This window comes from Heptranchias perlo, chromosome 16 (genome assembly GCF_035084215.1).
Source record: "Heptranchias perlo isolate sHepPer1 chromosome 16, sHepPer1.hap1, whole genome shotgun sequence".
NCBI classification, from domain to species: Eukaryota; Metazoa; Chordata; class Chondrichthyes; order Hexanchiformes; family Hexanchidae; genus Heptranchias; species Heptranchias perlo.
The window spans coordinates 44,702,689-44,728,305 of record NC_090340.1 but is presented as its reverse complement, the minus strand read 5'-3'; the positions used below and the strand labels follow the sequence as shown (position 1 = coordinate 44,728,305).

The following is a 25,617-nucleotide window of genomic DNA, read 5'->3' as shown; positions in this document are numbered from 1 at the left end:
GATGTTTCCACTTGCAGGGCAGACCAGAACTAGGGGCCATAAATATAAGATAGTTACCAATAAATCCAATAGGGAATTCAGGAGAAACTTCTTTACCCAGAGAATGGTTAGAATGTGGAACTCGGTACCACAAGGAGTAGTTGAGACGGGAAGCTGGATAAACACATGAGGGAGAAAGGAATAGAATGTTATGTTGATGGGTTTAGATGAAGAAGGGTGGGAGGAGGCTCGTGTGGAGCATAAACACTGGCATAGACCTGTTGGGCTGAATTACCTGTTTCTGTGCTATACATTCAATGTAATTATTATTCCAATGCATTTATTGCATTTATTATATTTGCATTGAAATACTCAAATGAGTCATAAGACCAGTTTTCTAATTGATTGTTTTTCTTCCCTATTTATTACATCTTACATGTAATGTTCAGATTATTCAAGATGTCACAGGGGAGGAGCTATGATTACAGGCAGGAAAGGAAAGGAAAGGACATACATTTATATAACACCTTTCGCAACCCCAGGATGTCTCAAAGTGCTTCACAGCCAAGGAAGTACTTTTGAAGTGTAGTCACTGTTGTAATGTAGGGAAACACAAGAGCCAATTTGCACACAGCAGGGTCCCACAAACAGCAATGAAATACATAACCAGATGTGAAGTTCTATTTTCCTAAATGAAAATACAGTAGGTATATAAAATAATAATTGGTCAATACATTGATAGGTAAATATATTATGTGACATATATATTTCAGAAGGTCCCATGTTTGATCCCCAATCTGTGTGCAAATTGACACAGCAATGGGGGACTACAATTCGCTTCACTACCTCAGGCAAGGGATAGTTTCCTCTCCTGCTGAAAAATGCAGTTGGTGAACCATAGAGTACATGCTGGAGAAGGTTATAGAGATAGGGTGGGGCAAGGCTATCAAGGGATTTGTAGATGAGGACAAGTATTTTAAATGTGGAACTTTGGGAGATAGGGAGCCAGTAGAGCTCAGCAAGGACATGCAAAATGAGTGAGCCTTAGTGTGGGTGACAGAGTTTTGGATAAGTTGGAGTTTGCATAACAAGTAGTTTGAGAAGCCAGCAGGGAGGACATTTGAGGACTGGAGTGTTGGGGTAATAAAAGCATAGGTGAGAACAGCAGGAGTAGATGGGAAAAGCAGAGAGGGCCACAAGGTGGCTAGCATAGGGAGGAAGTTCAGGGTCAAAGTGGCCGCTAATATGTTCATGCAAATAGATAAAGCTAAAGTAGCATTAGATTATATATTAAATACAGAGGAGACTAAAGCAAATCCTATAGGTGCAAGTTTAAGAAATGGTTGTCAGAAGTCTGTGGTTAGGCTGAAATGGTGGAGCATCCAGGACTAGGTGAGGAGTTCCAGGCATATATGGGCATTGAGGGCCAGTACTCATTTCATAGATGAGACTTGCCAGCAGAAGTAGAAATGCAACAATTCTCATGTGCTTTGCGAAAGAGAAAGGTTTGTGGTCCAGGATGCCATTTATCCAGGAGTGGTCCAAGACTGCTGATGGACAATGAAATATGGGTGTTTAGGGACGTTAGATTGTTTGCATTGTCACTAAGCATAGAGCCTTTAGCATCCGAGTTTGGTAGAGCAGAATCCAAAACAGTCTGTAACGTTCTACAATTCACGTAGTGGAAGCAATTGTGGAGCAAAGGTTGGTCAGCTGAGGACAAGCCACATTTGAGAGGAAGCCAGCCATTTAGTGGAGCCAAGAGCACCAGGTTGCTGGCCTGGGCAGGAACAGTTAGCAGCGAAGGGAGTCTGTCGATAGTAAGAAGGTTGAAGCAATGAAGGAGCAGAGTAGAAATGGAAACCCCAAGTGGTGCATCAGTGGTATGGACTGTTGAATTATTACACTGATTTCTGTCCATTCAGCCTGCATTATGTTGAACCCGTATCCCAAACAACTTTACTGAGCACCCTCTCCAGCATTCGCCCAGTTCTGCAGCATTTTACACTATTCACTTTCCTTTCTGATGGACGCCGATGCTGTTGGTAGTTTTCACCTCCTCCCACAGTTAGGGGGCGCTTTTGCCGGCTGTAGTTTTCCCGCAGTCCTCCCATGCCGAGGGGGCACTGTTACCGGAGGACCGCGTCCTGCTGTTCTCCGAGGTCGGACGCCGGGGTGACGCCATCAGCCTGCGCCATGGTGTTTGTCGCTGTAAAGTTTTTTTTTCTGCTGTTGAGTTTCTAATTTTCAGGTGAAAGAAAATCTAAGGCTTGGTTACGGAGGGGAAAACCCATGAATTTGCAGAGGCTGCTGGAATCGGGATGAGATTTGCAGGTAAAGAAAAAAATCCACAAAAAGGAATCTTACAGTCTGTTTTGTTGAAGTTTACAAACCTGTAAGAAGAATCCAGTTTCCTGCTGGGCCTGTCAGTGGTGTAACTTTGAGATTTGGGAAATACTGCTTGTTTAGTTAGGGTTAGAGGGATAGTGTTAAGTAAACTGACTTTCAAAACAAGCATAATAAGTAACTTTACTGATAAAGAAATTCGTTTGAGCTTTGTGTTTCTTTAATGTAGACAATTCTACTGTCACAATTAAAGTAAATTCTCAACAATAATCTCCTGATTACTCAGTTTGTAAGATCACTGACCAGTGTGATTCTGAATTGTAAAAATCAGGATGGTAGCAGATTTGATTCCTAGTCTGTGCTAAGTTAGTACTTGGTTAGGGAGGTGGTAGGTTAAAACTGGCCTCAGAACTAGGGAGAGGAAATTCAGCCAGATCTGCTTTGTTGACAAATGCACGTATGTAGATGTCTGATGAGGACTGAATTTGAGGAACAGCCTACCGACATTCACTGTCTAGCCTCACGTGCAGAATGGCCACTTGTACCAGAGAACTACTGGAGTGAATGGAGTACTGCCCCTCCACAGTTTGAGTTTTTAAAAACCTTACGATTGTAGGACAAGAAAGCGTGAGGGAGCCATAGAGTTCCATAATTTTGAAGTGGTAGGAAAGAATAAGTTAGGGTAGGAGACTGTGCCATGAGTCTTGATTTCAACACATTGGAGATATAGGGAGGGTAAGGAAGAGGGTGTAGAGGAGAGAGCACATTCAGATCTCTGAAGGAACAATACAGAGGGAAGTTCTGAGAACCACTCACCATAGTATTACAAATTGCAACATGGAAGCAGGCATTTCAGTTCATTCAGTCTGTGTTGGTGTTTATCTCCCACATGAGCAGTAGTCCTAATCCCATGTGCCCATTCTGTTCCGATATCCTTTTATTCCCCTTCCCTTCAACCACCTGTCTTGGTCTTAAAAGTTGACACGGTCCTTGCTTCAATCACTGACTCTGGTTACACAGCCTCACAACCCTCTGTATATATAAAAAAAAGTTTCTCCAGCTCTCTGTCTTAAATCTCTTACATTTAATCTTACATCTATGTCCTCATTCTAGATCCCTCAATCACTGGAAACAACCTGTTTCTACCTACTTTTTAAAATATTTGCTCTCGGGATGTGGGTGGTGCTAGCAAGGCCACATTTCTTACCCATCCCTAGTTGCATTGAGTTCATTAAGAGTCAATCATGTAACATGAGTCATGTGTAGGGGTAGCAGGTTCTCTATCCTTAAGGACCGACCAACCCTTCTCTTTCCAATTCCTTCATAATTTTAAACATCTCTAACAAATCACCCCATAATCTTCTTTGTTCTAACAAAAACAACCCCAATTTTTCAAGTCTTCATATTTATATTTCCTCACTCCCAGTGGCATCCTAGCAAACCAGCGCTGTACCTTCTCATTGCTTTATTATCCTTCCTATAGTGTGGAGTCCAAAACTCTACGCAGTACTCCAACTGTGGACCTACTAAGGTTTTACATGGATTCACCATTACATCTCGACTCTTATATTCTATACCTCTTGCCATAAAACCCAGTTAGCTATTTTATGGCTCTATCTACTGGAAGTGCTATTTTTAATATCCTGCGAATCCGAAGCCCCAAGTTCCCCCACCCTTCCACGTCATCCACCCTGCTCCCATTCAAAGTATAATTATTTCTATTATTTCTTTTATCAAAATGTACCACTTCACATTTACTGACATTGAATTTCATCTGCCCCTTTTTTCCCATTCCATCACCTTATCAATATCTCCTTGTAGTTTCCTTTGGTCTTCAGAATTATTTACTATGCCTCCTATTTTAGTGGTATTTGTAATTTTGGACACCACTCCCTCTAGACCTGTATCCAAATTATTGATCTACACAGTGAACTGAACTGGTCCCAGAACACCTCTACCACTTCCAACCACTCTGAGAAACTGCCTTTAACTTATACTCTGTTTTCTTCCTTCTGACCAGCTTTTAGTACAATTGTTACCGTTCCCCTAGTTCCATACCCCTTAATCTTCTCCAATAGTCTCTTGTGTGGTATTTTGTCAAAGGCTATCTGAAAGTCCATGTACACCACATCCCCTGCATTCCCCCCATATATGTTACCTCCTCAAAGAACTCTATCAAGTTCGTCATAGAACATAAGAAATAGGAGCAGGAGTAGACCACACGGCCCCTTGAGCCTGCTCCGCCGTTCAGTAAGATCACAGCTGATCTTCGACCTCAACTCCACTTTCCCACCTGATCTCCATATCCCTCAATTTCCCCTAGAGTCCCAAAATCTATCTATCTCAACCTTGAATATACGTATATAGTCATGCATGATTTTCCTTTCTAAAATCTGTGTTGGCTACTTCTAATTATTTTCTTTTCATCTAGTTATTTGGTAATTTAATCTTTAATTAAAGATTCCAAAATGTTCCCTGCCACAGATGTTAAACTAACTGGCCTGTAATTATCTAAATTAGATCTGTCTCCTTTCTTGAAGCTGAGTTCACACTGACTACTCTCCAGACCTATGGCACACATCCACTCTCAGTAGAACCTTCCCACTATTTCTTCTGAGTCCCTCAGAATCCTTGAATATATCCTATCAGGTCCTGACACTTTATTCTTTAGCTCAACTAACTTCTCTAATACTTTCCTTTCATCAGTAATGTCAATAAAATAGAGAACGGCCAGAAAGATTGTGAAGGAAAGAGAGAGGTTGGAGGCTAAAGCTGAGAATGGGGTCATTTTTCAGATACGTTTTTTTTCTGTATTCTACCCAGGAGTATGAGAGAAATGCTAGAAGAGCCTTTGCAGATATAGTTGCAGTGCTAGTCTTTGATGCACTCTACCTTGTGGAGCATTACAGACAGACTTTAGAAGTTGTTGAGAGGAAAAATGTTTGCCGTGAAATAGGAAACTAAGCTTCTTGGAAGTAGTTTTAGTAATGGAGGAAGTATGGGAGTTCCACTGGAAGGAGAAGATAACAGTAAACGCAAGGTGACAATCGAAGAGAAAGGACTAAAGGTGGAGCTGTTGGTAAGAAGTTAGACTTTTGAGAGACGTAAAGAAACTGCCTTTGAGGGATTGAAAGAAACAAGTTTTTGATTGCCCTATTCAGGTGCATAGAGGCGATCAGGACTGGAGGATGTGAATAATGAGAGCATGAGATCTGAAGGAAGTTGATGAAGGTAAAGTGGAATCATAAGCAAACTAGTGGATAGGGTTGGATAATGAGTGGAGGAGGTCATTAATTTGACAAAGGAAGAGAATGAGAGACAGAAAATAGAGCGCTGGGAACCCCCAAGATAATGGTCAGACGATAAATCAACTATAGTATGCATAGTGATTTGGGAGAAAATTAGTTAGATATGATTATAGCATTGATGGGAGGCCCTGTGATGGTAACCTGTTTAGAAGTCCACAATGCTAGACCCCATCAAAGACCTTGGAGATGTCCAAAACAAAGACAAAACATTCACCAAAGTGTTCAAGATCAGAATTCCAACATTGCATAACATGGGCAGCAAGATAACCAGTGGAATTATTTAGAATGCACAGCACTGAACCAGGCCATTTGGCCCAACAGGTCCATGGTTTATGCTCCACACGAGCCTCCTCCCTCCCTACTTCATCTAACCCTATCAGCATATCCTTCTATTCCTTTCTCCCTCATATGTTTATCTAGATTCCCCTTAACTGCATCTATGCTACTTGCCTCAACAACTCCTTGTGGTAGCAAGTTCCACATTCTAACCACTCTCTGGATAAAGAAGTTTTCCTTGAATTTCCTTTTGGATTTATTAGTGACTATCTTATATTTATGCCCCTAGTTCTGGTCTCCCCTATAAGTGGAAACATCTTCTCCACGTCTACTCTATCAAACCCTTTCATAATCTTAAAGACCTCCTATCAGGTCTCCCCTCAGCCTTTTCTAGAGAAAAGAGCCCCAGCCTGCTCAATCTTTCCTGATAGGTATAACCTCTCAGTTCTAGTATCATCCTAGTAAATCTTTTTTGCACTTTCTCCAGTGCCTGTGTATCCTTTTTATAATATGGAGATCAGAACTATTCACAGTACTCCAAGTGTGGTCTAACCAAGGTTCTATACAAGTTTAACATAACTTCTCTGCTTTTCAATTCTATCCCTCTAGAAATGAACCTCAGTGCTTGGTTTGCATTTTTTATGGCCTTATTAGCCTGTGACTCTACTTTTAGTGATTTGTGTATCTGTCCCCCCAGATCCCTTTGCTCCTCTGCCCATTTAGACTCTTATTATCCAAGCAGTATGTGGCCCCCTTATTCTTCCTACCAAAATGTGATATCTCACACTTATCTATATTGAAATTCATTTGCTAATTACACACCCATTCTGCAAGTTTATTAATGTCTTCCTGTATTTTGTTGTTGTCCTTCTCGATATTAACTATTCCCCCAATTTGTTGTCGTCTGCAAATTTTGAAATTGTACTTCCGATTCCCAAGTCCAAATTGTTTATATAAATGGTGAACAACAGTGGTCCCAGCACCACTTCCCATGCTGGAAACCATACCGGTGATATGGATTTGGCTGGAACTTTTAAGGTGATGGCTAATTGGAGAGTTAACAGCAGCTTCCCTAAGTTTAGACAGTATTGAAGTAAGGGTATTCAGGCATTAGTTTGAAGGGCATGAGATCACCTTTCTTGGGGATAAGATGAACGGATATAAACACATTTCCAAGGTGAAAGAAAGGCGGATTGTGATTGTTGGCAGACTGTTTAATCGTGGATGGCACACAGCCCAGCCCGATCCTGTCCTTACCTGATGTTCACCCACATTTATTTTTATTAGTGCTCACAGGACATTGGTCAGGAGTGGGAGCCATAGTTGATGTTTCCCTCCCTCGGCAAAGGGTACTGACTGCTGAGACTAGTTGTAGCACTACTACCACCACCCTGGTTGAGATTAGCTAAGGATTAGCCAAGGATTGAATTTGTGACCACCCTGTGGCTTAATACCACACAATATGGTGCAGTTCTCCCAATTTTTTAAAATACTTGAGACTATCGTTCCTCTTATCTTGCTGCGGGTGCCGTTGTTTACATTTGGACAGGCTGAGCAAACTGAAGTTTTGCGTTCTTACATACCAGCAAACCTGACCTTAATTCTTACGCAGCGCATGGTACAAAGACAGACATAATAGTGTGTAGATCTAAATAACTTCTTTCCAAGACAGTGTCTGTCTGTGAATTGTTGATTTCTTCATTTGTCATCGATTATATTTCCACTTGTAAATTGCCACAAGCAGATCTACGGTGGTCTCAGCACTGTGCAGCTCTGGGTGCAGCCCATTAGCATTACAGTAACACACGCTTTGTTTGCATATATAGCATAATGTGATGCACCTTTGGCCACATATCATTTTGAATTCTTGTTTTAGGGGAGGGAAAGCTGCATGGCGCAGTAAGTTAGCAGAATGCAGCCCAGCTGAAATAGCAAAAGTGTCCATTCTGGAAGCTGCGCAGGCTTCTCTGTAAATTGTGGTTTCGGCGGGCTCGATCCAGTTCATGGTGGTTGTGAGTCCATAGCGCAAAATTCCCTATGGTTTCGCTACATATTGCTAATCTTCCCCTGAGGGGCTATAATAATGGCATATGTTGGAATTAGGAAAAAAAAATCAGAAGCAGAAGGGATGTTCTTCTGAAGCTGGAGTTAAGGTACAATTTTATTGCAGGCAGAGCATGCTTTACGTTGGATCTGGTCATGCTATACCTGACTTGGGCATGCTGAACTCTAAGTCTTGGTCAGTTATGTTTAAATGTATGAGAGAGGGAGAGGGAAAGCAAGTGAGCGTGAGAGATCATTTTCATGAAATTCAACTTCAGGTAGCGGATCGGCCGCCTATTATACACCCTTTAGGAAAATCTTATAGGGATATAATGTCCGACCGATCCACTCCCGTCTGTTTGTACCCCCACCAGAATTGAATTTCACCTCCAATATTTCTGTTGTGCAAATTGACTGTCACATTCATTTAAATGACAACAGTGACTACACTGTGAAGCACTTTGGGATGTCCTGTGTATGTGAAAGGCAGTATATTAATACAAGTTCTTTCTTTTGATTTTAAACATTAGTTATATGGAAGGTAGTGTCCATCAGCCATTTTGATAGTTGTGTATTTGACCATATTGCTTGTATTTAGATTGCATTAAAATCTGTTGTTTTAGTTGAGTCATTGATTCTAAAAGTAATGCAAGTTACTGTACATTTATATTTGTCTCCTTTGATCTGTGTTGTAAAGGTGTTGCCTGAGCTATTTCCTGGTTTTGATGTTAGATGTTGCCCGATACAGTTAACAAAGTAGATCCCACACCAGCAAGAGCAGATCCAGTGATTCTTGGCCTATTTTTGTGAATGCAGTTTCATACATGGTGTGATTAAGTCCTAGTTAAGGTTAAGATGGGAAAATTCAAATTGGTCTGGAGACATCCATTATACAAACTGTAAACACAATTTATTGATGTTGGGATGTTGAATTTTGGATTCAACTGCAAATTATTTTTCGTACGTTAAATTGTTTGGTCTTCATCTCGCTTTATGTCACAAAACTTTGTTATTTTTGTATGAATGTGAAGGTTAAATGCAGCCTACTTGCAGAAGAACACACAGACTATCAGTCAGCTAATTTCAGATGGTGCCTTCCAGCAAAATAATCCATTTACCTCAGGAAATCACTGGAAACTAGTCTCCATTAAGAATGAACGTGTCAGTTAAGTAAGGAGCAATTTTTTTTAAAGTAGCTGAATTTTAATTCAATTTACTATACTTTCTTGAATGAAGCAAAGTGATAATCAGAAGACTATCCTGTTAAATATTAAAGCTGAAGCACTGTGTTCAAAATTCAGGATCTTTGAGTCTTTCAATGTCCTACTTGTGATACATGATACATTACTGATAGCTCTGGACATTTATTCAATTTGATTTGGGACTATACTGAATGCCAGCAGTACAGTAGCTGTTAGTAATACCCTACCATCAGTTAGTTTTTGGTTCTTGAGGTGGAGTAGTCGTTCGTAATAAGAATCATTTTCAGAAAAGCTAATGTTATGTCTCTCCTCCATGAGAATTCTATTTGAAGGTGCATGCTGTCTTCTGCTTGTCCTCTGTGTGTTGATAACCGGTAAAGGATCAGTTTATTTTCCTGCATGGTGAAGAACAAAATTAGAAATAGCTTAGATAAATTTGCCATGTGATACAATGCTGAACTATGTAGACCAGAAAAGCCCCAGTTTTGATCCCTGGTCTTTGTTGACTTGGCCAATCTTTTGTGGGAAGCTTCATAATTAACCGCAGTGCCCTGAGCTATGGAGGATGTGGTGGGGGGGTTAAATCAGCCAGAGTTCCGCTCATGATTGCTAAAATGATCCCAGTTAGAAATTACATATGGGTGAATACTGGACAAATTCAGAGCCATTCACAATCAAACAGTGAAATAATATGTGAATACTCAGTAAGCCAGCTAACGTTTGAGTGAGGTGCTGGTGCATGAAGAGAGGATTGGAGAAAATTTAGGGGTGGAGGAAGAGAAAGAAATAAGTTTATCCCCTATTAAATAGCATTGTTATAACATTTCAACAACTGCCATGATATAACTGAATATGTTTCTCGACATGAAGCAGCTTAAATATTTTCAGTATTACACAGTAAAAAAGAATTAGAAATTTAAAGTTAATTTTGTGTGTCTAATTGTTTGGACAGAATACATAGGCTTACTATATAGTATTGTTGTATTAATGTGTAAGGTAGAAGTGTTGCATTTGTGTGATTGTTACAAATCTCTAATCTGCATTAAATATTCTGTAGGATTCAGGTTACCGGTCACTCCCGTAAGCTGAGTCCACGTCCCCTACAATCTGGAGACAATCTGTGATAACATGACTGGGGGTTGGAACAATAGGGACCCTCGTTCTGTGTACTGAATTCTGTGAACTCGCATCTGTGTTTTTGTCTGTCTTCCAGAAGGCAGTGAGATGAGCCAGTTATAACCAGTGAACTGATTTATTTTATACGCAATATGTTTCTTAGTGAAATTCAACCTATTTTACATTATTGCTTGTCATATCAAAAATAATACTATGCAAACTTAGCCTTTGAGATGGGCATAGTTTCACTTTACAACTCAGTATTTGCAGAACAGTGTGGTGCTAATTTGGAAGAGAGCTCTCAGCCTGTCTGATAGTTTCAAACTTCAACTCACACAGTGGTGCGGATTGGTTTCCTGAGCTGCCAATCAAAACTATCACCTCCTACCCCTCCCCCACCCCTTTTGGTGTGGGGGCCATGGCAACATATTGTCTAGTCTAAGACTTCTGCTGTGCCTAATAAATAGAAGCATTCTACTGTTACAGTGCAAATGTCTCTAAAATGTACTAATGAAACCCCTTTTCCTAAACTGATACAGTATGCAAGAAACAGAATTCGGTTGCTCAATTTGTCTGGTCCCAGCTATTGGATCTATTCAGCATTCCCATTTAGGAGTTAACTCCTTGTGGATTGAATTTAACTTAATAGCAACATCACAATAAAAACCAACCCCAAATTGGCAAACAGCTGAGAACGTGACAATTATGTTGATGTCTGAAGTACTCCAGTGGGGCAAGTTGTTTATTTATTTAATTCATTGTCTTACAAACTTTGAGAGATATTTGTCAGAACCATGTTGATTTTCTTTAATATATTGCCTTTGCATCTGGAATATGGATAATCTTGAAATATTAGGTGCTTCATTACATTAGTTTCAAGTATCTTTTCCTTTTTCAGATACTTTTTTTCATCATCTTCTGAAGCATCGACACTTTCCTTCGATACAGTTCCAAAAGTATGGGTCACCCTCTGGTATTTTATCTGAGATGGGTTAACACTTTGGATGTAGACCCTTTATCAGAAAGGTTATTAGGAAGGGTCTAATCTGGAAACATTATCCCATCTGATGACTAATTAAGTCAAATCTTTATTTAAAAATTGATCTCATTTACTGTGATGTTTGTTAGTGTTTTGGAGATCACATTCCACAATTCCTTCCACTTTTTCATGAAAATGGGAAAGCTAGTAGCGTTGCTCCTAATTTATCACCTCAAATTGCTCCCACCACTACTCATGGAGCTGTAGCCACCATTACTTCACTTTAGTGTTGTTTAGTACAAAATGCTCTCATCCTAAGGTTTGAAAGAAAAAATTCTATAATTGTACTGCTGGGTGCATTTCACAACTCAAATGAAAATTTCACACAGCCAGTATTACACTTTACTGAAATCTTACTGATTTATGTTACACAATATATTAACCAAAAATAATTTATTTTTCCTTTTCATTTTTAGGATCACGGTAGAAGTCACCTTGTTGGATACTACTTTAGTTGATGATGGAATGATTGGCATTATGTTAGTTATTGATCAAATATGGAAGGTTTAATGTGTGAGGTAATTCACCCTCTTATTAAGATTTAATATAAAAATTGTGAATGAAATGTGACCCGGAACTGTTGAAAGTTGTGTTGCTTATTCTTTACACCAATACTGTGTTATTTGCATTTAATCTTTTTTGTGCTCATCAGGTGAAGGATCCCAGTGTTGGGAAACAGAACATTTTTCCACTTTGGGCACCCAGTGTCAATAGAAACACTCACAGGTAAGGTTTAGAATGATCTAGATGCTGTGTGTGTTCGTTGGGCATGACTGAGGTTTCTGGCTCAGATTGTTCCCAACTGATATACGGGAATATAAAGGATGCCAGTCCACGTTAGTTCCTATGGAGGCGTTTGGTAATAGCAGCCTTAGCTGACATCAGCAAATAGCTCCCTGCTGAATGGGGTGCAGGTAGGTAAAGTACATTAATTCTAAATACTGTAAAATGGGTTAAATTCACAATTAGAAAATTTGCTATAGTTGCAAATTGCTAAATTTTTATCGTAAAAATTCTAAGTTCGTGTATACTGTTAGCTCTTTCATTCTGCAACTGTTTCTCAAGCTCACTGGCACTTTAATCTGCAGCATATGTGCAATGTCAAAGTTCTGCCTTTCCTCACCTGGTGCAGTTACAACCTACATGCACTCAGTTGGCTGTTGCACTAGCTGGTAACTTCCTCCAAACTCCGATGGACAGAAAAAGGCAAAGCACTGACACTTCATGCATGCTGCTGATTAAAGCTAAAATGCATGTGAGCCTGAGAAACACAGTGATAGATTGAAAGAACTGGAATGATATTTTGTGTTACCGGTGACCTGGAATTTAAACATGCAAAATATGTTTTGCGCACTTACAGCTCTGCTGCTGCAAAACATACCGTGTGTGTAAATTTCCCCATTATACATTATATCTTGCAAGTTAGGATTGTTAACTTACAAAAACGAGGGAGTGGTTTACATTGACAACACTTTTCCATTAATGACTAAATCAAATGATTTCAGGACAAAGAAAAAAAACTACAAATGCTGGAAATCTGAAACAAAAACAGAGAATGCTGGATATACACAGCAGGTCAGTCAGCATCTGTAAAGAGAAAAGACAGGTTAACATTTCAGGGATAGAACCTTCATCAGAACTGAAAACGAAAATATAAGCAAGCATTTTATAAGGTTGGATTAAAAAGGAGGAAAAAAGGGGAGAGTGAGAGAATCAACAGATACTCCAATCACAGGGAGTTAACGGGTTGAATAATCTCCAAACTATTGGATGATGTAAAAGATCAGTCAGGCAATGGAAAGAAGTTAAAAGAAGAAAAATGTGCAAACAGCTACCAGCGTAAAAAGATGTGAAAGAGGCCCACATGAACAAAAAGGTGAGAAATTGGAGAAAACAGGAAAAAAAGAAAAAATCTGCAAATGTAGGAGGTCTGACTGAAAGTGTGACCCTGATCTCTCTGTGGCTTTCTACGTTAACTCCCCTTCTCATTCCCAATCTGGCCTCTTTGGAGCAGTGAAGACCAAAGACAAAGAAGTTAGATTGGGCTCAATGCAAGCTTCAGGAACAGTATCCCATCTTTCTCCTGGGCTCTTTTCGCCCCCTCTGGTCTGAACACTGACAGTAGTAATATAAAACCTCACCTGTGTCTTTCATTTTCTTCACAGCAGGTGATGCTGGTTGTGTGAGGGATTGTCAGTGTCCAAGAGAGGGGAGGTGGGTTTATGTTTCAAGTATAGACCCTTCATCAGAACATAGTGTTGGTGGGGTGGAGTCATTGTGTTGACCTGTTTTTATTCTCTTTTGCCAGCATTATCTATTTTCATTTCAGACTTCCTGGCAACTATATGTGCCTTGAGTCTTACCCCAGTTTGTACTGATCACTGACTATAGTGTGAAATCATCCATAATTCAAGACCGAATTGGCAGTCTCAGTCAGCGGCCCAAAAGATTCTCCTGTATGATTGAGTTTGAAGCATATTGTTGAGGCAGTGTAGAGAAGGCGTACTCTGCATTAGGATACTCGTTTGACTTTGAAAAATTTGATACTGACACTAGTTACTAAAAGTGGAAGTACTTTCTGTTACTCAAGAATGACATCCATCAGCCTGATGAGCAACAATTAGAATAAATCTAGAAATTTTTGTCTTTAATTTGAGAATGTCATGCATTTTAAGGTACAAAAGCAATTTATTTATATATTTTTTTCAGTTGTTTTATTGTCACTTACATATTTTCTGTTTTTCCTCCAACTGATTAGGGTCCTGTCAGCAGGTGGTTTGAGGCGAGCTCTAGAATATCTTTGTTCTCCTGCTGACATTCCTCAGTGATATAGGAAAAATAATACTCCAGAGTACAATATGAAACCTGCTTATGAGCGAAACCAAGAATGCCTGCCACCAAAGAAACGAGAACTACTACAGAATAGTATTGGAGGTGAGGAGGTCTTAAAAAATAATACTTTGCCAGCCAGTATTACCACTGTAAGTGATGCTGATTGGTCGAGAAGTGCTGCTGAAGAGAACCAAACAACGCTGAGATATGGAGTCAGAGCTGATAATGGTGAAAGTTCATCAGGAGTCGCAGTGGATCAGTATGGCATGATGTACAAATTGGCTGTACCTTCTGCAAACTATTCACTAAGTGCTCAACATTCATTGGTGAATATGGGGCATCTCTCACCAGCATACAGCATTGCATCTCCGCTTCTTCAGCACCATGGAGTTCCATATACTCCTGTTCATTACACCCAATTACCCCACACTTCACTGCAATTTGTAGGAACTCCATACCCGGTGCCATATGTCTCTCATGGGATTCTGCCAAATCCACTGATTTCTCCAGCCATGGGCATCCCCACCTCTCATCTTTCCCACCTTGTCTCATATCCTTCCATGATGGCTGAGGCTGCCACTCCTCCTCCACAGACAGCATCTCCTGCACAAGCTTATAATAAAGCCACTGGTTCTCCCATACACAGTTTGACTCCACAAGGACCACTGCCTCACCTAACCACGGCAGATCTTTCGCAAGGCATGGCCCATGGTAGGGTCCCACTCCATTTTCAACCTTCGCTGTTAACACCATCATATGCAACATTTGCCACAGCAGTGCCAAATCCAGATATCTGTCATGAAAATAGATATAGTCTTCAGATGGCAAAAGACAAAGAAACTGCTGAAACTATATCGGAAGTCTCAACAAACCGAGGGGAAGGAGATTCAGACCATCAAAATTTCGAGAGACGACCACGACACGAGAGATTTATAGAACTTCAGGCACCCCATTATGTTGGCAGCAGAAAAGAAGCCCAGCTATCTGCCTTATCAATGGAAAACCCAAGAGGCAGTCCCCATTTTTTTGCTCACAGGGAACCAAGGAGTGAGGTTATCTCTCCAGCACAGAGGAGTACACCAGACACAGACCTAGAAGTCCAACAAGTGGTTGGGAGTTTGGGTGCTCAAGTAGCTCAGGGTCCTGTAGTTGTTAGAAAAGAAGTCTTTAGTAATGTGAAAGTTTCACAGAATTCATTCAAAAGTCAAGAGCAAGTAAGACACCACTCACAAATCATTCCAGGTAAGAACCTTTCGGAATTTTGTTCTAATGAAGAATTACCACGGTCTCTATATCTGCCTGCTCAACAGCACGTTACCACAGGACTCAAAAGGCAACCATTAGATGACCAACGTGGACATATGCATAAAACAATGGTATTAGCCAATGGGCAACCAGTATTAATGCCTGTTGATGCCCCTGTTCTTGTGGAGGATGCATTGGTTAATAATGTTGCCATAACTACAGAACCCATAGTTCATAGACATCTTGATGGGCAAACAAGAGCTTGTACAGTGGTTCCACTTCCAGCGTCACATCCCACAGTACCACTCCTTCAGCCTGTCTTGGTCCAGCAGTCCCCACCTGCTCATATTCCTTCACACTTTATGAAAGGTGCCATCATCCAGTTAGCGAATGGGGAACTGAAACGTGTAGAAGACTTGCAAGCACAGGACTTTGTGCGTAGCGCAGAGATTAGTGCTGGGTTAAAGATTGACTCCAGTACAGTGATTGACGTTGTGGAAAGCCAGCGTCCCGGCTATGTCACCCTCCATTTCTCTGTAGGAGAACCTCAAACAAAGGTGAGTCTGCAGTATATTACAGGTAATCTCCTTAAAGAAAAAGATACTGGTTCAAAACCAGTTACCAAGTTAGTCCATTCCTGCTTGAACTAATATTGTTGCCAGACATCAAACAGGTACCCAAATATTGGGTTGCCCCATAGATTTGGTGATGCAATGGAGTCCAGGCCTTTTTTTTTGCTTAAAACACTTGTAAAATGCAGCCAGGCCGGTGATGGAAGTGTTTGCAATAACAAAGTTAAAATTTGTGTGGTTACCATTGGAAATTAAATTGTTTTTATTTAATGAATGTAAATGTTTTACTGTGGGATTGAGACATTGTGATTTTTCTCCTGTGTTGTAGGTGAGTGTAGAGGTCCCTCCAGAGCACCCATTCTTTGTATTTGGCCAGGGTTGGTCCTCTTGTAATCCAGAACGCACTGCACACCTCTTTGGACTTTCATGTCAAAGACTTACAGTGGGTAATGTCTGTATATCACTCAGCGTCCAAACTTCTGGCAGGAGCTCTACCCAGCCAGCATCCTCTCCAATCAATACTATTTCAGTTCATGGTTCAAGGACCGTGGGAACATCTGAGGTTGTCTTAGCTCCTCCAGAAGTCTCAAGTAGAAACTCTGAGGTTAGCAATCATTCGAAAGACTCCGTCATGCAGCCTTTGCATACGGACTCTGAAAGCACAGGCATTCCCAGCCACCCGAATTATCAACGTCGCTGGTCCACCCCGGTTTTCCAAAGAGATGGTTTTCAGTCAGAGGAGGCAAAAACTTCCTCCCGGCCTTCCTTCATACCACAGGAAGTCAAACTTTCAATTGAAGGACGTTCAAATGCTGGGAAATAACTGCATGAACTCTGGGGGAGTAAAAATTAAGACAGTTTCACACCTCCTAGGACAGCATTTTACCAGTTATATTAATGTATTGAAATGTACTTTTGATATTTTTCACAAAACATTTGCAGCATAGAAGAGATTAGATCTGCCATTGGAACATTAACAACAAATAAGGAATGTCTGACAGAACAGATTTTAAAAAATAATAAATGAGGATGCTGTTAACCGTACCAAGCCAATATTTTTGAAGAACAAATCTTTTTCAACTTCAGAGATAATCGAGTAAATTCTGTGTTTTGTTCCATGCAACGCTTGTTTTGACTGGGTTTGGTGATCCTGGTATGCAAGCATGAAAAGATTAAACTTGAGGTCCCTGCAGTAAAATTCTATATATATTCTTGAAGTGTAATAACTGTTACAAATTAGTGTTCATTTTCCCAATTGACAAATTAGGATTTTACTCCATTCTCAACAAAGCAAATTTTAAATTAAATAAAATGTAATATTGATGTCATCACTTAATTTAAAGAAAATTGTTAATGACACATTTCAAGATGGACAATTTATTTATTAAAAAGAGGACTTTATTTGGCAAAGCACAAAATGCAATCTTGATATTTTCACGTGAGGAAACTACAAAAATCAGGAACTTCTACCATTTGAAAAAACCCTTAAGTGTGGTATTTGGCAACATTTAGGTGGAAAAGTATGCATGTTCTTAGGAAATATTTTGCTAAGGGCCATTGATGTACGGGAGGTCTGAGCTTGTATGTGTTGGCAGTCCCAATTTTCATAGAAATGTGATTCAAAACATTAATCACTTTAAGATGTAGCACCAATTTTGCTACTAAATAGGACATGTTGGTTTTAAGCCTAGAATGACCCATCCAAATTCTCCACTTTAGTGAACTATGTATGTCCCAGGTACTGTGTGGGCTATGCATGGCCCAGTTTCTCATTAATGTCCAATGGACAGATCCTAATTCTCAGTACGTTGACCTATATAAGCTGGATTTAACACTTACAATGGTCAAATGATACATTGATTTTCTTATCCTTGGTTTAAAGTTTAAGGGGCCAGATTTTGTTGATAAAAGAATGGCATTTGAACGATGCCCGCCGTTACTAATGCGCAAATCGGCCAGCAATTTTTGGCAAGGAAAAGACATCCCATGAATTGAGAATCGCAGAAGTTGCTGGCTGATTTGCGCCACTCTGCCATTAGTTTTGCGAAAACAGCATCTCCTGATTAACCTCCCTGTGATTTTCATGAAGTTGCTGCATTGGCACGTTAATTGCCCATTAAAGTCGCCACAGAAAGTTAAGTCTAGTAATTATCAGTGTAAGTACCATTTTAATGACATGATAATTGTTAATGGTTGCCAATCAACCGCTCTAGTCCAGAAAGTGAACAATTAAAAGTATGGAGTCTCATTCCTTCAGGTTGTGAATTGTTTTAGATTCTAAAAATGTCAAATTTTTAATTTAAAAATTTTTTTTCCTTACTTTTCCTTGCTGTCTGTTTTTTTTTCTCTCTTAATCCAATCTTTCTTTCCCTCTCTCTCTTTCTCATTCCGTGCCTGATTTGACATTGAATTCACCCACTCTAATTCACCCTACTTCTCAGTCCTTCCTCTGTTTATTTCTCAATCCATTAATGTCATTGTTAAAGGAGACACACTGTTCGTCCTGTTGTTCACCAAGGTCCCAAATGCCCTGTTGCCCTTGCTGTGCCATTATCAGCTCGCATTTACAGCAATTTCAAGGCAAAAATTTTAGAACCTAGCCGTGCAATTGTAAGTCTAACTAATGGGGGACACCACGAGATGCCCTACTGCAGCAAAATCTGGCCCAAGACATTTACATTTAAAGTAATGTAAATGGTTATGATACATAAATATAAGCAAAAGGTAAGTAAATTTTCCTTTTTTATGTTTTAAGAACATTGTTTTGTAACCTTCAAAGAGGATCAAGTACCCTACTGAGTACCAGTGTTTTAAGGTGTTTTGTGGAGTTTTAGTACTAAATTAATCTGATTTACAGCTAAAGTAGAGTAGCCAAAAAGGTTTAGGTACTCTGGTGTAATAGTGAGCGAACTGGAACACCATGCTGAATTATTCTGCTGTGCAGTATTGCAGATGCTTGAAATTGCCACCAAACAAGTCTAATGACTGTAGAGGTATCATCTTAAGATGTCCTGTGAACAAGAACTTTCAAAGGGTGCACACACAAATTGAACCTCCCTTTTTAATTGGCATTACATTCCCTTCACACTTTTTAACATAATGACCAGATTCCATTTAATATTTAGAATCTACTAGAGGTGCAACAGTGGTTTAATTCCATTAAACAGAAATGGGAAAGTGAGTAAAAGTAAGCTTCAGGTAAAGTTGCATGTGAAAAGGGGTGGGCTGTGTAAAGTAGTGAAGAACAGTTGGGTGTTGTTCCACTAGTGGCAGCTTACATGGTCATATACAAAAAATGTAGCTGATGTAATCCTTTTCACCATTTGACTCATTGATATACATAGTTGAGGTTAGATGAGAGAAAGATGAATTAAACTGTACACAAGTGCACTTCTGGAATACTGCTCCCCTTACTGCATGGTGCTCGAGTTCTGTGCATGCCTTTGTTTTTAAAGATATTTAATTTTTGATCTTTTTGTGTATTAGTTCTGTTTCTTTGTTTAAAAGATTAATTTGTCATGGTTTTGGGATAATTCAGCTGAACCAGGTAGCTGTAATCCTCTTGCAGTGGACCTGTTTTCTCAGTTTAGTGAAGAGATAATGTACTTCAGTGATAGATATATTGTTTTTGCCACTGCTGTTTATAGATTACTGTCTTCATGAAAGCAAAGTAGAAAGGTGCAATAATTAGATCATCTGTGGAAAGAATTTTATTTTTGAAATGATGGATAATGAAATACTAAGAAAAAGATGAAAAATGACTGAGGAATTTTAGAATATTATATTTCTGAGAATAGTTGGTGCACTACTACAAAATGTGGTTTTATTCTGTTGGTGATTGGGGACCCCAGTGCCATGTGACTAATTACACTTGTATTTAAAGGTGATGTGAAAAGAATATTAGAATTAGAACTAGTGCTAAAGTACTTTTTTTATTTACCTTAGTTTGTGTTATATTTTATATGAAACATTTTGTCACCTAGCACTTTTATATGATTACAGTGCTGATGCCATGAGTGTCGTTCCATACAGGCTTACTAATTAACTAGATTGCCCAATATATTTTCTGATGTTGCTGTGCATACCTATGTTCTTTTGGCATGTAATTAGCTTGTATTTATGCACTTTGACAGTTTAAACTGAAAATATCATCTCCCATAACCATAACTTAAAGAAACCAAGTAACATTATCAGTTTACCAGAAATTTCCACAAGAAAAATTTACCACCTCTTCATAATGCAATATGCAATTAATAATTAAAACAGATTTTAAAAAATAGAATATTGAGAAACCTATGCACAACACTTTTCATGTTCAGCTGATTAAGTGTGGTCATTTTACTAATTTTGTGAAAATGTGTGGTATATTTGATCAGTAGCATCAGAAACTGAGTGTGTTTAATTACCAGGGACTGGACTTGTAAAGATTCACGCACATAGCTGTGAAATCCATTAACTTTTGCACAACTTAATGGACTGACTTTTGTATTTTAAATTAACTGTTGCATCCCCAGTAATCTGACAGTGATTTTTTTTCCCTCCTTTATATTTTTGGTTGGTTAAATTACAGTGCAGCATAACCTGAAACCATGAGTGTTTTAGCAAACTTAAAATGTTTATTCAAAAGCATTTACTGATATGAAAGGCTGTAGTGTTTTGCAGAAAAATAACCTTTAAATCCAAGGTTTGGCATATTTACCAGCACACTGGTAATATCTAGGATTGAGGCAAATTTTGTTCCTCAGGGAATGTATGCCCATTGTCAACTGTGATACTTGGAGTCACTTTTGTGAACATTTTATCCTTAGTGTTGTCACTGGAAGTAAATGACTGCCCAGATCATGCAGTATTTATATCTCAAACCACATTTACGATTTTTATGGGAACCGCACGTGCTAAAAACTGACATGGGGAAGAAGTAAAAGGGAAATATAAAGTTTCAGGAATTATACCAAAGTTCAAAGGTTTAAGCAGTTTGTTTTGGGTCTAGTAAGGTTAAAAATTTTACTTGTGTAAAATAGCACTGGGTACAAAAGTACAAAACTGAGCTGTAGCCAAATCCCACAATAAAAATACCCTAATCTCTGGACTAGACTGCATTTCTTATATTCATCACCCGAATTAAAAGCAGCTTTAATATTTTTACTTTAGAAACTGTATCAGATTTTAATGATTTACATTATTGATTCTGACTACCTTTACTGTTAAAACCAATTTTTGTTAGACTGAAGATTGCAAAATAAAATTCTGTATCAACTTAGTTGCATTATTTTCACTTGATACTGTAATTTGTAGCTTTTCAAAATTCCAGCCTTTTAGATTTTTGTTTTACCTTTTGGGCCCCATCCGATAAGATGCATTCTAATTAAGACATAAGGGTATTTTAATTTGTTTTGCAACTTGTTGCATGGAGTGATGCATTCTTGTGCAGGATTATCTACATGCTGTTTCTTCTGCATTGTTAGAACATGGAAGAGATGTACAGAAAGTTCTTCTATACTAGAACATTTTTCAAATTAACAAAAGTGCAAATTGAAAAAAGTAATTGGTAAGTTTTACCTGCTTAGTAACATTCTCTGTTGGTTGCATACTGTATTTTAATGCTACTTTAACAAATGTTAGTATTATATATTTGTGCTTAAGAAGTTTTTATGCATTAAAGTTTCCTTTCAGACTACTTGATAAGAAGAAAATTCTATTTAGACATTTAAGTACGGAATTTTGTTATTATCATCTTTCCATTGGTGTCTTGTCTGTCAGCATGGTCAGTATTCACGTTTAAAGTTGACAGTATCCCTTTTGAAGAGCCAGTCTTGGCTGAATTTCAAAACTATCCATGAAAAAGTCTGTAGTGTTTTCTGACATTTACAGTAGGTTGTGTGTAGTTTAAAATGTTCAAAAATATGTACATTATGTACATTATGTATATCTTTACAACAAGAAAGTTTAGTCAAAGTGCTAAATATAATTTTTTTTGACTACCTAGTTTAATTAGCTAATGGATCATTACAGGCAATATAATTAAATCTATTTCCTTTGGAAAAACTGGTCATCTGTTTGCTAATACACCTTGCCTAGGTCTTTTAAACCTGTGTAAAGAATAAAAAGGTAACACTAATTACTGTTTTATTTGATTTAAAATTTCTGCAAAGGGATGCTGACAGGTTTTAATTTTTATGCATTTTAACTAGTCTGTACAGACAAACAGAAGGAAGACTGTCTTTAAATCATACAGAAGTAAAATATATGCTTAAAATATATTGATTAGCTTTTAACAGTGTTAGTCAATGTATACTCCAGTACCAAATCAAAGATAAGGTGCAGCAGAATGATTGCTGTTTCAACAACTTATGGATTTAGCACTAATGGATTTATTCAATTTTTTAAAAATTAAATTAGTGTAATTATTCATAGATGGTTTTCTGGAATGCGATTGGCTGAGACAACATGTACAGCTAGACAATATAACATATCTTAGGAGGAGGAAGGAATATTTTCTATTTGATTCAAAAGTTGGGTTTTGCAGTTGACCAATAGCCTTAGTATTTAGCTTTCATTCCTGGAAATCGGGTTCAAATATAGCCCAGGACACGATGACTAAGATTCCCTCTTACTATTGGCTGTTAACTGAGTATTGAATTCCATTTGCAGCTTTAAAGATTTGCACATTTTCTATTCTATAATATCTGCAGTAATCATTTGTAACTTTTAAACACTGTAGAGTTTGTAATTATGTTCACACTATTCTTGGAATAAATTATTTTCTATTAAAGCCCTCTTTAAGTACGCCAAAGCATTTGGTAATTGAGTTTCGGCCCCACCGCATAATCCATGGTAAACATGGATTCAGAGAAGAGAATTGACTTTCACGCCTAATTCTGTAATTTCAGCAGTAATATTTATATTTTATTACTGCTGAGGTAAAATGTGAAAGAAGAATGCTAGCCAACTTTGAGGTTCCATTTAAAATGGAATAGAATCTGTGTCCATTTAAGTCACATACACATGCATACTGTTACACTAGGTAATATCACAAATGTATAAATAGTGATGCATTTCAGTCTAAATGCGTAATATAGAATTTCCATCGACTTTACCAATTTGTTCATGGGTGTTGTATACATTTAGTGAATTAAGTGTTCCTTCTCTGCTTGTAGGATTTGATCAATACCTGTATCAAAATTGATACTGATATTATTACATTTCAAGTGCTCATTCACAGAAATACGTATACCAAGGCATTCCTTCCTTTTAATTGTGCTTTTGAGTATTATAGGAATTGTTGTAATGTGCATTAACTTACAGTTGCTAGATGGGGAAATGGTACAAATGCAGAACCCTGGTGTAAATTCTATTACTTTTAAGTAGATGTTTCACACAGACATTTGAAAGGGATTTTATGAGCTGCGGATGTCACTATACAAGATTTGAATGTTTTGAGCCCATTTCAAAGCCTAAGAATGATTTTTTTTTGTTGGCTTATCCTAAATCAATAGTTAAATTATAAACATTCAACCTAGTTGTAAAGTTTCTTGGAAAGTAAAATGTGCTGATATACAGTGATTTTCTTACAGCATCTTATAAACAAGAAGGTTACAGGTATTTGACATATGAATTGTATCTGTAGGAATGGTCATGGTGAAAGTTCTGCATAGGCCAACAAAAAAAAAGGCTTCAGCTTCAGTCTGAGGATTGGTTTTTACCGCTTTAGCTAAATGGGTATTGGTCATCTTCTAGGTGTTAGAATCACTGCATTCCTACCAGTATCCTTGAAAGCATTAATCTATATTTTGTTGTGTTTTTGTAACCATTTTTTCTATAAAAAAAATTAAAAGTTTTAGATTTGTATATTTGTATTTTTGTGACCTTTTATGCTGTTTAATGTTAATTTTGTGTACTGCAAAACAAAATGTATTTTTATTGTCGAGTCTAACTTCTTATGTATTATTGCATTAATTTGTTGGTATGTAAACACTGCATAATATAAACTCTACATTTTACTTTTGTCTCAGGGTAATTATTGACTGGGCTCATTAACTGCACACAGTCATTGCTTATGAAATTAAAAGCAAAATACTGCGGATGCTGGAAATCTGAAATAAAAACAGAAAATGCTAGAAATGCTGAGCAAGTCAGGCAGCATCTGTGGAGAAAGAAACAAAGTTAATGATTCAGGTTGATGACCCTCATCGAACTGAAATGTTCTGTTTCTTTCTCCACAGATGCTGCCTGATTTGCTGAGTATTTCCAGCATTTTCTGAGCTTATGAAATTAATCCCTTGTACAATCATTCAAATAAAATTTCTTCTGTCATGATCATTGTCTACATCATGGGTGTCAAATAAGTCAGACAGTTTTCTTATTGTGTATCTGTTTTTATTTCCAATCAGGTATTTTCTAACTTTGTTATTTACCCATCATGTCGTGCAAAACCTTTCTGCCAAACCTTTTGTAGTAAAAAAAAATTCTTTGAGATCCAACCACCATGATAGTTTCTCACCGATCTCACTACAAGTCCCTGAATATAAATATTATCACACAAAAGTATTCACAAACTTACCTAGAAACTTGGCCCTTACAGCAGTCAAGATATTGCAGGAGTACATCGCCAATGAGTGAACTCAATTTTATTTCAGCAGCCCTGTAACCTGGTGAATGAAGAGAAGGGACAAATGTTATTGGAGACATGCAGAGAGAGGAAACAAGACCCTTGAGGTAGAGAGAGGCCATTTTCATGGGAGGGAGATTCTCTTGGTTATTCATTTAGGAGGGCAAACAGAGATACCCCGTTGGGGAGCAGGTAGAGAGAGAGGGAGAGGAAAAGATAACTTTTTGTGGGAGACAAAAATTGTGACGTGGAAAGGACCTGTTGGAGACTGGCAGTGAGAGAGGTGTTTGCTGTTAAGCAGGAATTGGGGAAGAGGGAAAGCTGTTGATTGGGGTTTCTGCCTTTGCTGAGTGGGAGAGATGGTTGCTGTTGAGGCTTACCAAGTACATTCACCTACTCACAAACAACATCATGGGTGATTGTAGTGACAATATGTGGAACCATGAACTGCATTTGAGTGTAAATCTGAGTGAGAGACAAGGTCATTCAGTCTATTGAGCTCCAGAGCCCATGTATTTCTATCATTCTCCCACATGTGTTACTTTAAGGAACCCTAAGGGTGAATTCACACAATAACTCTAGCCTCAGGTGCAGTAGTTTTGTTTCATACTGTTGCGGCAGCTATAGTGTAAATGCAGCCTGAATCTGGAGCCGGGGCCCAACGATACCAGAGTGGAGATGATTGAGACCTCCTTGACACCTGATTTGCACACACAAGTTTAGCGTTAGTGCCAAGCATTTTCAGTTTCACACTAACAGAAAACTCGTAATCTGAACATATCATTAGTTCTTTCCCCTACCTCATCGGGAGTGGGGTGGGGAGAAGGAAAACAAGTCACAATTCTGTCCACATCACTAGAGATGGCAAGATTGATCGTTTTTGTGTTTTCAAGAAATTGCCTGTATATTTTTGCTTCCTATGATTTTCTTGCTCTGGAAAATAACGATGCCTTCTGCAGAGATTATGCAGCATATGAAAATGTATTTATTTGTGTTCATGCTTGTGATGTGACCATGGTGGAGTGGGTAGCAAGTCAGTGCTCATGTTTCT

General features: G+C 38.5%; 1 protein-coding gene across 2 annotated transcripts; it reads left to right on the top strand.

Annotated features, from left to right (window-relative positions):
• The first annotated feature begins 2,179 nt into the window (after positions 1-2,179).
• On the top strand, positions 2,180-24,031 carry LOC137333736 (ataxin-1-like). 2 transcript variants are annotated; one of them, XM_067998057.1, is made up of 5 exons: positions 2,180-2,313; positions 11,726-11,827; positions 11,962-12,035; positions 14,068-15,943; positions 21,424-24,031. In XM_067998057.1, the coding sequence occupies exons 4-5, from the start codon at positions 14,168-14,170 to the stop codon at positions 21,508-21,510; spliced, it is 1,863 nt and encodes a 620-aa protein (XP_067854158.1). In that variant the 5' UTR covers positions 2,180-2,313; positions 11,726-11,827; positions 11,962-12,035; positions 14,068-14,167; the 3' UTR covers positions 21,511-24,031. The 2 variants fall into 2 exon arrangements, with proteins under 2 accessions (XP_067854158.1, XP_067854157.1); XM_067998056.1 differs by having other exon boundaries at positions 16,287-21,504.
• The last annotated feature ends 1,586 nt before the right edge of the window (positions 24,032-25,617 follow it).

Excerpts from the sequence above, each read along its gene's own strand:
- LOC137333736 (XM_067998056.1), top strand. The coding sequence starts at position 14,168 with ATGAAACCTGCTTATGAGCGAAACCAAGAATGCCTGCCACCAAAGAAA. Across the intron at positions 15,944-16,286 it reads TAGGAGAACCTCAAACAAAG|GTGAGTGTAGAGGTCCCTCC; the intron begins GTGAGTCTGCAG and ends CCTGTGTTGTAG.